This window comes from Podarcis melisellensis (genome assembly GCF_964234715.1).
Source record: "Podarcis melisellensis genome assembly, chromosome: 5".
NCBI lineage: Eukaryota > Metazoa > Chordata > Lepidosauria > Squamata > Lacertidae > Podarcis > Podarcis melisellensis.
Window position 1 is genome coordinate 54786324 of NC_138537.1, and position 15055 is coordinate 54801378.

Consider the following 15055-nt stretch of genomic DNA (forward strand, 5'->3'; position numbering starts at 1 on the left):
AACTGTGCCCTGGAATCCAAGCCAAGAGGCGTCACTAGTTCTTCTTCGCAGGCCCCAGAAATAGAAACGCTTCCATTCAGGCATCAATATTGCATAAGGAGAAGCTGGTCCTTCCAGACAGAAGGCGGGATCACTTGATCTTTGTCTCTTTCTCCCTTTGCATCAAATGCAGGGCCTTCTAATATATTTATTTCATTTGAGTTTAAGATCCAGTAAGCCAAAGTGCTGTTAAAAGCAGTATAGCCAGACAAGAACTTCTTGTGATGTTCATCAGAGACAGCTAAAGTGGCTCCCTGTGGCTATTTTGGACTACAGCTCCCATCATCCCTATCTCTTGGTTGGGGTTGATCAGAGTTGTAGTCCAACAATATATGGCAAAGCCTGCCTGTACAAGATCCCTGGGTTGGTTCATTTGCCATTTGTATCATACTAAGGCTGTGTACACATGACTGGTTTAGGTTGTTCTTTTTCTCAATTCAGGTCAAAACTGAGTGGGGGGGGGACCACAACAGCATTTTGTAAGAAACAACAGGACATATGCATAAAGTCATGTATGTACTGTTTGCCAAAGCAGCATTGGATGCAGAATAAATAGGAGTGGGTACAAAGCCTAAATTCATATATTCCAGAGGGAAGGTAAGCATGTTAAGTTTCAATCTACTAGGAGTAACTGAGTCAGGCTTCCTTCTATGTATGCATGTGTAGGATTGCACAGTTAGTTACAGCAGCAGGGCTGGTCCAAGACATTTTGCTGCCTTGGTATCCTTCCCATCTTCATATAAAAAATACAACCAGGGGGGCAGCTGAATCTGATTTCAACTCTGAGGCAACACACTTGCTTAAACTGTGCAGGGGAGACAACCTTGGGACACTCAGGGGATATGGTTGGCCCACTGTTACCACCCACCCTCAGCTTCTGCTGGCTAAGGCAGCTGCTCCACTCTGCCTAATAGTAGGACCAGCATGCACAGCAGCCACCTTAAAAAAGAAGAAGACAGATTTATCCTGGCGAAAAGTTTGATGGACTAGGGCCTGCCTTATTTCCTAAGGAAGAATCCTGTAGCACCTTAAAGACCAGCAAAATTACAATGATGTAGACTTGGGTGAACGACTTCTCTTTAATTAAGGTGCTGCAGGACTCTGGAGGTTTTGCAGTAGCGCAAGCACAGCCATGCCTCTGGAAGCATGAACTTAATTCAAGCACCTCTTGAAGTGGGTACTACTGTAATCCACAAAAGTCTTATGTCACAATAAAACTGTTCGTCTTTAGGATGCCACGGGTCTCTTCTTTCTGGATCTCGGTGGAAAATGGACACAGTCACACGCACAGCAGCTGGACCCCAGAAGACTCCTGAACCGTCGCGTAGAATAAAGCAGAAACCACGGTTCTTTATCTCAGGGAAGTCCAACAGAGGGCGCTATGCCCTTTAGTTTTGCTAAGGGGAAAACCGGAGCCGGGAAGAGTGCAAGCGGATTATTTTGGTTGCTCCACGTAATTAATTCCCCCAACGCACACACGCGCTCCACAAAGTGCTGGTGGCAACGCCATTCAAAACAATGTATATCCGATATACTTAGGATTGAGGCAGTCAAACTAGTGATAGGCATCTGCTTTTCTTTTTGATCGCCGATCACGAAGACCATGCCAATAATTCCATCTTGACGACACCAAGACTACACTATAGCGGCAAGGAAGCAATGGGTTTTGGGGAGGGTGGCGGTGGGGGAAAATCCATGTGTTACGTGACTTTCATTTGAGAACGATCTCGATAAGAGGAAGAGAGTCACGATTTCTCAGAAGCAGCAGCCACTTAGGCAAATCGGATTTATAAAGAGATCTATTCTGATCTGCCCTGTGGTTATTCATACAGCTACCGACTTCCAGGGCGTGTGACTTTGCCGAGTTACATAAGCAAACAAAGAAAAAGGGGGTGAGAGGGAGGAACAACAACAGACACCTCCTTCTGCCAGCAATGACATTAATAGGAACTTCTATTTCATTACATTTTTCATATCTTTTCAGCCAACGATAATGCTCTCGGTGAGTGGGTGTGCGTCTAAGATATATTTCACAGGTCATCTTCGAAGTCTATAAAGACCAATCTTCATTTTCTGCGAGAGCCAGATGTGACACTGGTCAAAAGCTTGATTTCACCCAGGGTGGTTTGTTTCTCTTTAGAGCCACCTCGGCAGCATCTTCATGTTTGCCCGGGTTTTTTTGAAGGCATGTCAGATAAGCCAAGCCAACACGGCTCTAGAGCGGGGTGTCCATAAAGTTTTAACGCGGTTTTCTGTCTGAAAGCAATGACGTGATCCATGATGGTTGTCCTCTTCCCCTGTGGTAGTAGTAATAATAATAACAATAACAATATTAATAGTGTAAAACATTCGGAAAATGTGTGTTTAATTTTAGAAAAGATTCGTAGACGGGCAATATGGGTATGGGGAAGGAGTCCGTGATTCTAAAAAGAAAGAAAGAAAGAAAGAAAGAAAGAAAGAAAGAAAGAAAGAAAGAAAGAAAGAAAGAAAGAAAGAAAGAAAGAAAGAAAGAAAGAAAAGAATTTGAAAAAGTGGTAGGTAGGATGTGGCAGGGATATCTGGAAAAATATGGGAAGCAAAACGAACTATTGTAGCTGAATGGTTTTTTTTCAGTTGCAAAGTAGTGACTTTGATTAGATTCCCACGATCGCTTCCTTCGATTTCCTCGTGTCAGCAGCAAAAAATAGATGTGTGCAGGGAAGCCAAAGTATTTTTAAGTTCAGGTTTTTTTTTAAAGGGGGGGCATTTCCTTCTGTTCCATTATAAGCACCCTTCACATTTCTTACCACATTTGTTTCCCCCCCAAAAAAAAATTACCAAAAAAGCAATAAACCTAACTGCAAAAATGAAAAACTAAATTCAAGCAAGGCACATTAGAGGAGAGTGTGTCCGGCGTGTGAGTGTAGAAAGCACTGTGTCCTCCACATATGTTTTATTCTGTCCCACTTTTTTAAAAAAAACAGCATTTTGACAAGTAGCAGGCAACCTCTTTTTTTAGGTGAAACCTCCAAAACTACCTGAGCATAGTTGTGCGGCGTTCTTGCTGTAAATTTACATTACCAATATTTAGGAAACCATATTCAGACTTTAACAAGGTGATCCTACAATGTGTATTCAGAAGCAAACCCCGCTAAGTTCAAAGGCATAGGGTTGCCCTAAATCTATTTTGCTTAAACATGAGTTCAGAGGATGCAGAAAGCAACCTAATGAGAGACAGACCGGTTTTACATGAATGAAAAACCTCTTCGCAGAATATTCACAACGAGCAATAGCTTTAGGCTCTTAGACTTATCCTCGCTCCTAAACATATTTGGCTCACCGGAACCAAAGGGGCTTAAGTTCTAGAGTTTATTATTATTATTATTATTGTTATTATTATTATTATTATCGATCGGTGCATCTGTGGCCTTTTGGCGTCCGTGGCGAGGAACACTTTGTTTCAGCCCGTTCCTGTTCATCTGATCTTAGGCTGCTGGTGACGTTTGGTTTGGCAACAATTATCTGTCTTGATCTATAGAGAGAACAGTCTATATCTATTTGGATCCGGTTCTCCATTTATCTTTATTTCTCTCTCGGGAAATAGCTCTGTGGAGAAGCTTTGAATCTGACACGTCAATTGCGAGCGCCTTCTCCAAAAGGCCAACATTTTTTATTTTTTATTTTGGTTTTATTTTGGTTTTGAAGTGATCGAGGTATGGATCCCCTGGGGAAAGGTCACATCCCACGTCGAAGCTTTTTTTGTGCGGGGAGATAGGATCGGTGGTGTGGTGCTGATGGTGTTGGGGTACTTTTCCACCGCGAGGGCTCACCCCGGATGGGATGAAGCTGCTCTGGAGAAGGGCAGCGCCGGCCGCCCCGTTTTAGGCAAACGAGATTCGCTCCCCCAGCGCCGGGGAAGCGAACCAGAGCGAGGCTGGGTTTGGCTGCTGCTGTCGGTGCGTCGGAGGCGGCCAGTCGAGTCTCCCCCCCCCCCCCGCCGCCCTCCAATCCTTGGGGAAGCAACCCCAAGGAAAATCCCTGCCGCTGCCTCCTGCCCCATCCCTAACCCCATAGCGCAGAGGAGGTGTCCAGGCTGGCTGGCAGGTTTGGCGTGCGACCCTCCTCCTGATCTTTCTTCCGGAGGGTCGTGGGTAGGGGAGCTTGTACAGAGGGAGCACTGTGTGTGTGTGTGTGTGTGTGTGTGTGTGTGTGTGTGTGTGTGTGTTGCAGGGGGGTCCTCACTTTGTGCGTCCTCGTCGCCCCCTTCCTCGGCGCGGCGGTTCTTCAACCGAGCCAATACCCTTTTGTGCTAATAGCCCTGTCCTCATTTGCTGCCTAATTGGACTATATAAAGCCAATAAGAGGCGAGCTCTCGTAGCCTAGAGCCAAAGGACCAAATCGAAGGGGGGCGTGGAGGCAGCGAGAGATGGACGGGGCGGCGGCGGAGGCGGCGGCGGCGGGGAGAGGCGAGGGAGGGGGGTGCGCGCCGCCTGCCTCTCGCTTCTCTCCCTCTTCTCCCTCACTCACTCTGCTTTGCCCTGCCTAGTGGCACTGGGGGAGTCCGGGGGCCCAGCCGACGCCGCTGACGCCTTGCCCGGCCCGAGGCCGCTTGCCACGCTCCGCGCCCCAGCGCCACCCCACTGGGGTTGACATTTGGATTTCCGCGTTAGTATTCGGCGCCGGGTTGACGCAGGAGAAGCCGCAGCAGCAGCACCGGCAGCAGGAGGAGGAAGAGGAGGAGGAGAAGCGGCCCCCACGGACTTCCAAGTCTCGCTGCCTGGCTGGCTGGAGGACCGGGACTCGTCCGGGTGTCGTGCGGCCCCCACCTCCACTCCATCCCTCTCCCCTTCCTTCCCCCTGCCGTCCTTCCCCCATGCCATCGGCCAACTCGGAGCCACTCCGGAGCGCAGTGTGAACGCAGCCCCGCGGACGTGGGCAACGTGGGAAGGATGCCCGAGACCGGACAGGACGCCCCCGGCAGCCAAGCGCAGCCCCCGCCGCCGCAGCAGCAGCCCCCTCCGTCGTCGCAACCCAAGGAGTCGCCGTTCTCCATCAAGAACTTGCTCAATGGAGACCACCCCAAGGCGTCTCCTAAGCAGCCCCGGGCGCTCTTCCCTCCCGCAGCAAAGGGGGCTCTGGAGGGGGCCGGCTTCGCCCTGTCGCAGATGGGTGACCTCGCCTTCCCGAGATTCGAGATCCCAGCGCAGAGATTTGCTTTGCCTGCACACTATCTGGAGAGGTCCCCTGCCTGGTGGTATCCTTACAGTTTGACGCCCGCCGGAGGCCACCTGCCTAGGCCAGAAGGTACTGGAGATCAAAGTCCTCTCTCCATCTCGCTCCCTCTTCCCCTCCCCAGTTTATTCAGCCCCCCACCCCACCCATCCATTTCAGTAACCCATTCGAGCCAAAGGGGTCCAGGTCTCTTCCTGAAGGAAGCCCAAGTCTTTGTCACCAAGATGATCGGACTCCATCTCCATTGCTCCGTTGTGGTTTTCCTCGGTGGTCTCTGCTCTCCAGGGTCAGCCAGGTCTCCCCTTCCTCTCCCAAACAAGCTCTCCCCCGGGGCAAATAAAGCCTTCCAGGTGTGAGCTGGGGTTTCCCCGTATCAATGAGAAGTAGCAATGTTTCCTTAGTCATCACTGACTTGTAGGCACTCGCCAGAAGAACATTTCTTTAGTTTTGTGGAGATCAAAGGTTGGCTTTCGTTTCATCACCAAGAAACTATATGCACTGAACGGAGTCCCCCTCTTTCCACCCCTGGTCACCTTCACATCCCTCTCTGCGCCCCATCTGTTACTCTCCTCTCCCCTCCAAGTTTGGTGCCACTCTAATTTCCACGGGATTTATTCAGAAACAAGAGGCATGTATCATACTGTATCTAAATATCTTATCTCTGGTTCAGCCTCTCGTCCCAACCACACTTTCGTGGAAGGAAGTCCCGTGAAATCCCCCACAGGACTTGCTTCCAAAGAAGTGTAGCTAGATCCGACGAGGCTTACTCACAAGTAAATCAGCCTATCAGCTAACGGTGGGGATGTGCCTGAGAAGCAAGGAAAAGGCCATTTCAGGAAGTTCATTGACTTCCACGGTGCTCACGCTCAAGTTAGGAGCAGTTAGGATCGCAGCCTTTCGGTGGAGGAGCCCAGGGCTGCAATCCTTAAAAATTCAGAACTTGAAAGTCAGCTCCATACAACTTAATGGGACTTGCTCTCCAGCCCATTGCAGGAAGAGGAGGGAGTCAAGGCTGCTGGGTGGAGGGCAGGAGGAAGTTCCACAGTGCTCAATGGGGCTTAGTCCTAAGAGAAGTGTGCATTGGATTTCAAACCGACTTAAATCACTGGGAATAAAATTGACTTCTTCCCAAGCATACACGTACTGCAGATCTCCCTGTTGTCCTACTCAGAACAGACCCATTGAAATGAATGGACCTAAGTTAGTCATGGCCATTCATCTCAATGGATCTACTCTAATCATTCTGTTCGCATAACTGCCATCATACGCATTTTTTCCTTTACCAAGCAGAGAAGTCCCATTAACTGAATCAAACGTGCCAGGTCTCGTTCTCGGAAGTGTCTCTGCAGAGTCACCCCGAAGAGGCAGCGTCCCAGCGCCCTCCTAGGTGCGTTTCCTCGGAAGTAATCCCCAGCTGTGTCCCACTAGGCTTACTCCCTCGTGAGTTCAGTCACAAGCCCACTTTCCAGGGAGTGAGCTCCACTCCGCTCAGCAGGGAGGAGAGAGAGAGAGAGAGAGAGAGCTTGTCAGTCGTGCAGGGCTGACGGTGGCCTCGCTGGCTGCTCGGATCTTGACTTTTGCTCTTTGTGTGCGTGTGTCTTGCTGTTCCTCTGCAGTTTCCGTGGACAAAGCCTTCCTCAGAGACTCCTCGCCGGCCTCGGTGGGCACAGACAGGGACTCCCCGGACGAGCCCTTGCTGAAGGCCGAGCGAGAGGCGAAGGAGCTGGACTCCAAGAGCCCCGACGAGATCATTTTGGAGGAGAGCGACTCGGAGGAGGTGAAGAAGGAGGAGAGCGGCGCCGAGGACTGGCCAAAGCGCGAGTCGGAGGCGGGCAGTCCGGAGAAGAAGCCTTGCCGCAAGAAGAAGACTCGCACCGTCTTCTCGCGCAGCCAGGTCTTCCAGCTGGAGTCCACCTTCGACATGAAGCGCTACCTGAGCAGCTCCGAGCGCGCCGGCCTGGCCGCCTCGCTCCACCTCACCGAGACTCAGGTCAAGATCTGGTTCCAGAACCGGCGCAACAAGTGGAAGCGGCAGCTGGCCGCCGAGCTGGAGGCGGCCAACCTCAGCCATGCCGCGGCGCAGCGCATTGTCCGGGTGCCTATCCTGTACCACGAGAGCGCCGGCGCCGACGGCGGGGGCAGCGGGGCGGGCGGAGGCGGCGGAGGCGGCCCGACGGCGGCCAGCGCGCCCGTCAGCCAGCCCCTGCTCACCTTCCCCCACCCCGTCTACTACTCGCACCCCGTGGTCACCTCCGTGCCGCTCCTGCGGCCCGTCTGAGGACTGGGCCTAGCTCAGACGGACAGGGGACGAGTCAGGGAGGCAGGAGGAGAACGGAGCAGGGAGGGAGGGAGGGAAGGAAGGCATGAGAAGGGGTCATGGATGGATGGAAGGAAGGAGGGTGGCTTCTTTAAGAACCGCGTTGAGGGACAGCCACCCTCTCTTGCCTCTCGCAGCCCAGGCCTCCGGGACGAAGCGATCGCCCCCCATCACCAAGGACCAGCAAAAACCAAGCAAAGAATTTGGCTGTGTAAGTAGCGCCGGGATGCTCTGCGCAACGCCCGGCGTGGAGAGACTCTTCCCCTTCGCGGTTCGCGCCTTCTACTTTTGGGTTGTTCAGGAGGAGGACAGAACGGTCGTGGTGAGACCACCACAGAACTACAACCCGGGCTCTGTAGAAGTAGAGAGTGGGGGCCGATGAGAGCGCTTAGCTTTGCTCTGCTTTAAGGTGGATTTGGCTATTTTAAAAAAATAAATGGAGAAGCGTTGCGCAAAAGGAGATCACCCTCGTGCACTGGTGGTGGTGGTGGGGAGAAATCACGTGTCCAGATGGTGCCAAATGCTGGCGGGGAGAGGAGGGGGTGCTATGTTGCTTGGAAGCCTCCTGGCCTTATGGCCCTGGTCCACTTTTGAAAGGATCTGTTGGTCCTAACTGCCCGAGTCTCCAGTTCTCTGGGATCTCTAAGGAGAAACGCGGCAAGCGTCACCGTGAACCATTTTTGACTTCATTATTTATGACACTCCTTATTTTATTCTGTTCCGGGTGCGTATATCTTTAGTTCTTTCTTTCTTTCCAGAATAATAATCATGATAATCATAATAAAAAAAGATGTTGTGGAGAGCTGTAGTTCTTTGCCTTCCCCGGTCCCCGTTTCTTCTTCAAAGCAGCAGCTCCTCTGGTTTATACCGCTGACCTGTGCAATATTGTACGATTCTGAAAGCACTATAGGGTGTATTTTTTGTGGGGCGAGTTGTAGGTGAGGAAATGTCGGGTTTTGGGGGGGAGAAGTGCACAAATATAACGGGGGAGACAAAAAAGGGGGGACGAACAAAAGGCAGCTGCTCCTGAACTCCAAACTTCACAAGAGGTCGAGTGTGTCAGGCGCTTTAAGTGATGGACAATCAGTCTCTTTAAAGACGAATTGTAACTTATTTGCTATTCTGTACAGCTTTCTTGTCAGTTTCAAGGAGGGCGCGTGGGGTTTTTCGCCTGAATGGGGTGGAATCTCGAATTCTTTCGTGTCAGTCTTTCTCACCTGTTGTCTGACAAATTATTTCCGGGCCTCCCCAGATTTATTCCCCTCCCCACCTTCTCCCTCTCTAGCAGGGATCAGTCCTATTTTTAAAATTTAAAGAAGAAGAAGAAAATATTGTTATAAGAATTCAGTGTCGTGATTGGAGGGAGGGGCGGGCTGAAACAAATAAAGAAAACCTGTTCATTACTGGTGACGATGGTGGTGTTTTGCTTGATTATTTTAGAAACGGAAGGAGGAGACTTTGGGAAAGGAGAGATAACAGGTGTCCTAAACCGTCTCGCTAGTGGGACACAGGGAAGCCCGCCTCTCTAACTCCAAGGGATCGCTGAACCTGCAGAGGTAGACAGAGGAGTCTTTGTTCTTCAAAAAAAAAAAAAAAAAAGGCGGGGTGGGGGGAACGAGCCGGCCAGGTTTGCCTGCGCAGAGGAGACTTTTTCTAAAGCAGTTTTTTAAAAAACAAAAAACCTCCACATAAGTCGAAAACGCCTGTTGCTGAGACTAGCAGGCGTTTTAGGGGACTTGTAGACTTATGGATAATCGGCTGCGCCTTCGAAGTCCTACGTGCGGTCTCAGGTAAACGTTTCTGCTCCAGATCATCCATTCACAAACAAAACGACGCATTTTGGCTAAATTTACAGACCTAGTCGCTTTCGGTAGGAGAAAGAATCAGGAGACTGGGATAAAACTGAGAATCAGAGCAAAGGTGGGTTTTTGTTTTTTGTTTTTTTGGTTTAAGGTTGAGAATAGATCGGTGGGTTGTGGGGCTGGGAGGGGGATCTTTGTCCTACAGAGAAGTCCTTTAAAAAAAAAAGAAAATAGGGGAGACGCTTGTGCTTGCAAGAACCAATGCGCTCTACGTCTGGTTTCGGCCCTTCTCCGCTCTCTCTGGAGTGTTCTGCAGTAGATAGCAGGCTGATGGCTTCACACGCCGCGAGCAACGGGTTAAAAAACCCCTAGCGTCACAGCTAGAGACGGAGAAAGGCAAGCAGAGGGGAGGATTGATTTGCACAGCCTTTCTGCGCGCTGAAGTGGGCAGAGCGCGCCGCTTGTTCCAACTGTGAGTCGCCGCGTGGCCTCCTCCTCTCCCGCAGCTCAGCATTCGAACTCAGAACCCTGAGCCTTCGCCAGTATCAGATTGGCTGACAGAAGCTTCTAATCGGGAAAGACACGCGCTTGGTCCCTTTTTTACTTTTGGAGAGACTCCGACTCTGGAGCCTTTCTGGTGTGCCTGGAACCTCTCCAAGCGCACGGGGCCGGGATTAGGTTTCCAATCCGAGTGTATCTCTGTTGCAGAACTGCTCCAAAGGCGCAACACTCAGGGGCTGATTCAAGGCACCTTATACCCTAATGGAAGCCCCTTCCTAGTCCCACTTTGAATCCGATTTCACTCCGGTTTGCCAATGTAAAATGTTTCTAAGCGCCAAATCAGGCTGCTGGAGCTTTCCATTCAACTCCGAGAGAATGAAAATCATTGATGCTTACTACAGCTTTTTAATGAATTTGCTCTTCAGCAGTCCATCCAAGAGAGGGAGGGGGGGGGGAGAGAGAAAAGGTCATGGTTCTGTTGTTATTCACTCCAGAGAAAACTTACCCAGATAGTATTTTTCTGGGCGATTTTTGTTTTCTTTGTTCCATCTCTTGAGCTCAATTGGTACAGGGCGTGTGCTCTTCAATAGATCTTTGGGGCCCGCTTTGAGAGATAATATCGTTTTCCGTTTATAGAAAACTGTCGTGAATAATTCTGTGTGTGTATGTATGTATACAGTTGAGGCAAGGTTTCACCAGAAAAGAAAGAAACAAGAAGGAAGGAGAAGAGATAACCATTTATTTTCCTTTCGTTTGGGATTAAAACCTCTTGGCCTGTGTGATAAATGGAAAATAAACAGAAATGTAGAGTCAAAATACGATCTTCCTTGTGTCACCTGCAAACAAGCTGATGCCTTTGGGCTGTTTGCAATACTAACTTTGGGCCAAGCCACTAGCAATCCATTAAAAAGCCCTGTTGCAACAGCAAATATCTCCTTCCATTGGCGAACACCCTGCCGCAATGTTATCAAACGCCGAGAAAAATAACTTCTCTATTTGTGGTTAGTGCCTAGAAAACGGTTCCTGGCTCACCCTGTCTTTAGTCAATCGAGAAAGGACCAGTTGGAGGCGAGCACAGCTTGTTGCCCCCCCCACCTTATTTCTTTATCTTTCTTTTATATGTTACACCTGCTTCTGTTGCCTGCAATTCCCCCTCCCCTCTCTGCCAAAGCGTTCCGGTTCAGAATTGCAACAGAGTCCATATCTATTGGCTGAGACGCCAGGGTTTCCCCACTAGCCTATGTGTCGAGGGGTCAAGGCCTTATAACGCAGCCTTCTCCAACATACCCCCCATATAGGGCTGTGGGGGTTGTACAACGCAGGTTGGCCAGTGTGAGAGCAGGATGCTGGTCTGATCCAGCAGACTCTTTTTAAGAACATAGAGAAAGCCTTCTGCATCAGACCAATGACCCGTCTAGTCCAGCATCCTATTCCTACAGTGGCCAACCAAAAATTTTGGAGTACAACTCCCAGCAGTTTCGGCTGGTGCTCATGGTGTTGTATTCCAACATCAGCTGGAGGGCACCAGCTTGGCGAAAGCTGCTGCCATTTAAGGCGCGATGTCATCAGACACTGCGATTAGGAACCTTTGGCTAGCTAGACAGCCAGTTGGTAGGGAGCAAGTCCTGATCCTCAGCCCACTTAATGACCCCGAATTCCTCCTTCATAAGACCAACGCTCAAGCCGCTGAGTTCAAAATCAAACTCCGGGGCGCAGTGAGGAAATGGAGGTGTGGACAGGTCTTGGGCGCCCCTACGCCTCTCATTCTAACCTCTTGTTGACCTGAGGTCCATTCTCTCTGAAGGGCCCCAAGCAGGGGCTTCTCCTTCCTCCAGCCCCCTGAAGGAACCCGCTGGAAAGGAAGCACAACTTCTTCAGGTCTGTTGATCTGCCCCCTTCTCTCCCTCTCTCTCCCCGAGGCCCTTGCTTAAGTATAATTTCAGCTCCCTTCAAACGCAGTCTGCAGCTCACTGAAATCAAGGTGCAAGGACCCACTTTTTTTAAAAAGGAGAAGAATAGATCCAGGATGGACTCATCAAAGTCTTGCTTAGAAAAAAGAAAAGAATCCACATTTCATCAAGCCAGAAATGTTTTAGTAGCAAGTGAGTGAGTGGGAAACGGCCAACCGAAAGCAATTCCTGCGCGTCATTGCGCGCCAGCTATAGACATTTGCGTGGATAAGTCAGGCGCGCGCCCCTAGACAAACTTGCTTAGGTCTGCAAAGTGTGCTCTGGGCTGTTGAAGGACCAGGGTTTTGATCTGGGAGTTAAGTAAGAGCCCTTGCTCACCCTCTCCTTCTAGGCCCGCACTTGGCCATCCCTAGCCAGGGCGCAAGGAACAGGCCTTCCCCGAGCCTCTGACCTGAGATCACATAGGCTGCGCTTGGAAATGTCAAACGTTTTATATGCAACGCGTGCGTTGAACTGGGGCTCCTTTATAGTGGACAGTAAAGAGGGCTTATTTCTCTTCTAAAAAACAATACGTGGAAGTAGCCACTCAACCCCAATGGATTGTTGTACCTTTTATTTAAATAATAATAATGGTTCCAAACAAATCTCCTGAAAACCACCAAGGCGAGCCTGTTTGGTCTCAATTCAAAGGCAGTTGCTGCCATTTCTTAATCTGCAGCCACTCCACCGCCACTTCTCTTTATTGCCGAAATTGGACTCTGACAAATCTCTGCCTTTGTTTGTCATGCAAGAGAGGGAGAGTCTACTTTATCTTCCCCTGTTCCCTTCTGTCTCTCCTCTCCCCCCCCCCACCTTCGCCATTCCTTTCTTTAAAGCTCCAGTGAACAGAACTCGCTCGGATGTTTGTATTAGCAACATACATGTATTTCTTTTATTTAGGAGTAAATAGAGGCTTGCTGTGTATAGGCAACAGCAGGCACCAAGATATAAAACTTCCTCGGGACGTCAGATCTGGAGGGGGAAGAATTCAGCAGACTTGGTGGAGATTAAAACGCAGAGCAGACGCCGCCTCCAGCAGCCAGCAGCCAGCAGCTCTGTAGAGTTTAGCAGAAGAATTGAAAGAGGTAATTCGATTGAAACATCTTGCTCTTTAGGGAAGGGGTATTTTACACGGACGTTTTTTTAAAAAAGTTTCTACCTCGTCCTTGGACCCGGAAAGTAACGCGAGAAGGACGCTGGGCGGAGAGGGGAGAAGGTAGGATCAGTTTGAAAAAGGAAAGAAAGTTGGCCAACTAAACCTAGCTAGGCATACTGTGAGATCGGAGAGGGGAGTAAAAATAATAATCTGCTGGAAATTCAAAGCGGGGGTGGGTTCCTCCCTCAACCTCCGCCTGCCTCCCTCCGCCCCGGAATCTGCTGCAAGTGTCTCTGTAACAATCACTTTGCTCTATCGACTTAGCATAGTGTGTGCAAACGGAATGAGAAGCCCATTAAGAGCATTAACAGATTGGCCTGGCATAATACAGCAGCTCATATTGATCGCCAAACGTCTGTAAAATATTGTTTCAAATGAATCTATTGTTCCTGTGTGCTCTTTTCGTCAGTGTTGATGACCTTGGGATGCTCGCAAACAGGCAAATTATCCTTTCAGGGCTCAATCTGATTAAGCAACCCTCCTTTTCTCCCCTTACATCCTTGCTAACTTGGCAATGAACAGCGAGGGGGCGGGGAGGGCGCAGGATATATAGGCGTTCTGTGGCAAAGCTCTGAGGTGGGGCAGGGTGCTGGCATGAGGTTCAGAGCCCAGAGCAGGGCTGAGCAGACTTCAGGCTTGGCGGGTTCTGCTTTGGGTTGTGGTCTCGCTTTAAAATAGACTCATGACATCCACCCACCGGAACCTGGTGCAAAAGTCATTCCCTTAGATTGAAAGAATTCTGAACTCAGAAAAGGATTCTGAGTGTCAAAACCGAATGGTGCCCCAGACCTTCCACACTCAAATCCTCTCTCCCGCTCTTCATTTCAGCTGGGTTATTTAGGGAGGAGATAGCATTTGGTTGCTGCCTTTGTTTAAATAATTGCCCCTGAGGAATCCTCACTTATCTATTTCAAATCACCCAGAGATCTTTCAGTAGCTCCACATTTCTGCCCACCTAGAGAACAGTCATTACAGGGACACCTGAAATGCAGATCTAAGTTTGTTTAGTCTTGTGAAGCACTCTGAAGCTTACTCCCTAGCAAGCCTGTTTAGAATTACACTGTTGGGTGTTCTTAATCATAGAATTCGTTGCCTACCCTTGACTGTAGTCCTTGCCCCATATTACTTCCCTTGCTCTACTAAGGCTGAGGTTCTACAAGAATAGGCCCCATTGAACTCAGGAGGACTCATTTTGGAGTAAAGGTAGCACAAGGCTGGGCTGTTAACTGCTGCATTGTAGCAATATTCTCCCAATACAGCACATGCAGTGTGTTCCAGTGATTAGAGTTTTGGGTTTGCATTTGGGTGTGCCCCATCCTGCATTTCATTCAAAGATTTATTGTGGGAGCCAAGGGGAAAGAGAGAAATGTGTCATTTCTCCTTTGCCGTCATTTTTGCCCCTCTATCTGTAAAACTGAAGGGACTTACCTGCTTTGAGGGCAGAAAATGAAGACTTGAATCTATTTTATTTTTTTACTCTGAAACCACTGCTAATGTTGTTGTTGTTGAATTATGAGGTTGCTGGAGGGAGATTGAAAAGAACTTCATCCTTGATCTTAAAGTAAACCAGAGGTGGGGGACTTGTGGCCATTCAGAGGTTGCTGGACGGCAGTTCCCATCATCCCTAGCCATTGGCTACAAGATCTGGGGATGATGGGAGTTGGGAGTTCATCAACCTCTGGAGTGCCACAGGTGCCCCTTGCAGCAAGAGGAGCAGTCAGGTCCTCTAGTTCTAATAGAAAACAGTGAACATGTCAAGTTGAATAGAATGGAGGCTTAACTTCTAATAGCCAGATCCATAATGCACAGGAAGCATATTTGAGAATGGTTATGGTGGATCAGTTACACATTATCACCCTATAGCCATTCTTGAAGCCATAACTTGAAGGGTTTGACTTGAAGAAGGTTTTCCACCCTCTTAGGGCTTGGGAGTGTTAAGCATGGAGAGTTCTACTTTGCTTAAGTGTTGATCCCCCACACTGTGAAAAGTTTCATCTACTGATGCTTGCAGACCCCCTTCTCTCTCTCTTAAATCTGGTCAGCTTGTTAGCTCTTCTTCACTGGAGGATTTTAAGTAGAG

The 15055-nt window shown here is 49.4% G+C and overlaps 1 protein-coding gene across 1 annotated transcript; it reads left to right on the forward strand.

The window, feature by feature from the left end:
- Positions 1 to 4643: 4643 nt before the first annotated feature.
- Positions 4644 to 8367, forward strand: HMX3 (H6 family homeobox 3). Its single transcript, XM_081912016.1, has 2 exons — positions 4644 to 5322; positions 6867 to 8367. Exons 1-2 carry the CDS (start codon positions 4968 to 4970, stop codon positions 7526 to 7528), a joined length of 1017 nt encoding a protein of 338 aa, XP_081768142.1. The 5' UTR covers positions 4644 to 4967; the 3' UTR covers positions 7529 to 8367.
- The last annotated feature ends 6688 nt before the right edge of the window (positions 8368 to 15055 follow it).

Coding starts and splice junctions, on each gene's coding strand:
- HMX3 (XM_081912016.1), top strand. CDS start 4,968: ATGCCCGAGACCGGACAGGACGCCCCCGGCAGCCAAGCGCAGCCCCCG. Junction 5,323..6,866: donor CCACCTGCCTAGGCCAGAAG/GTACTGGAGATC, acceptor GTTCCTCTGCAG/TTTCCGTGGACAAAGCCTTC.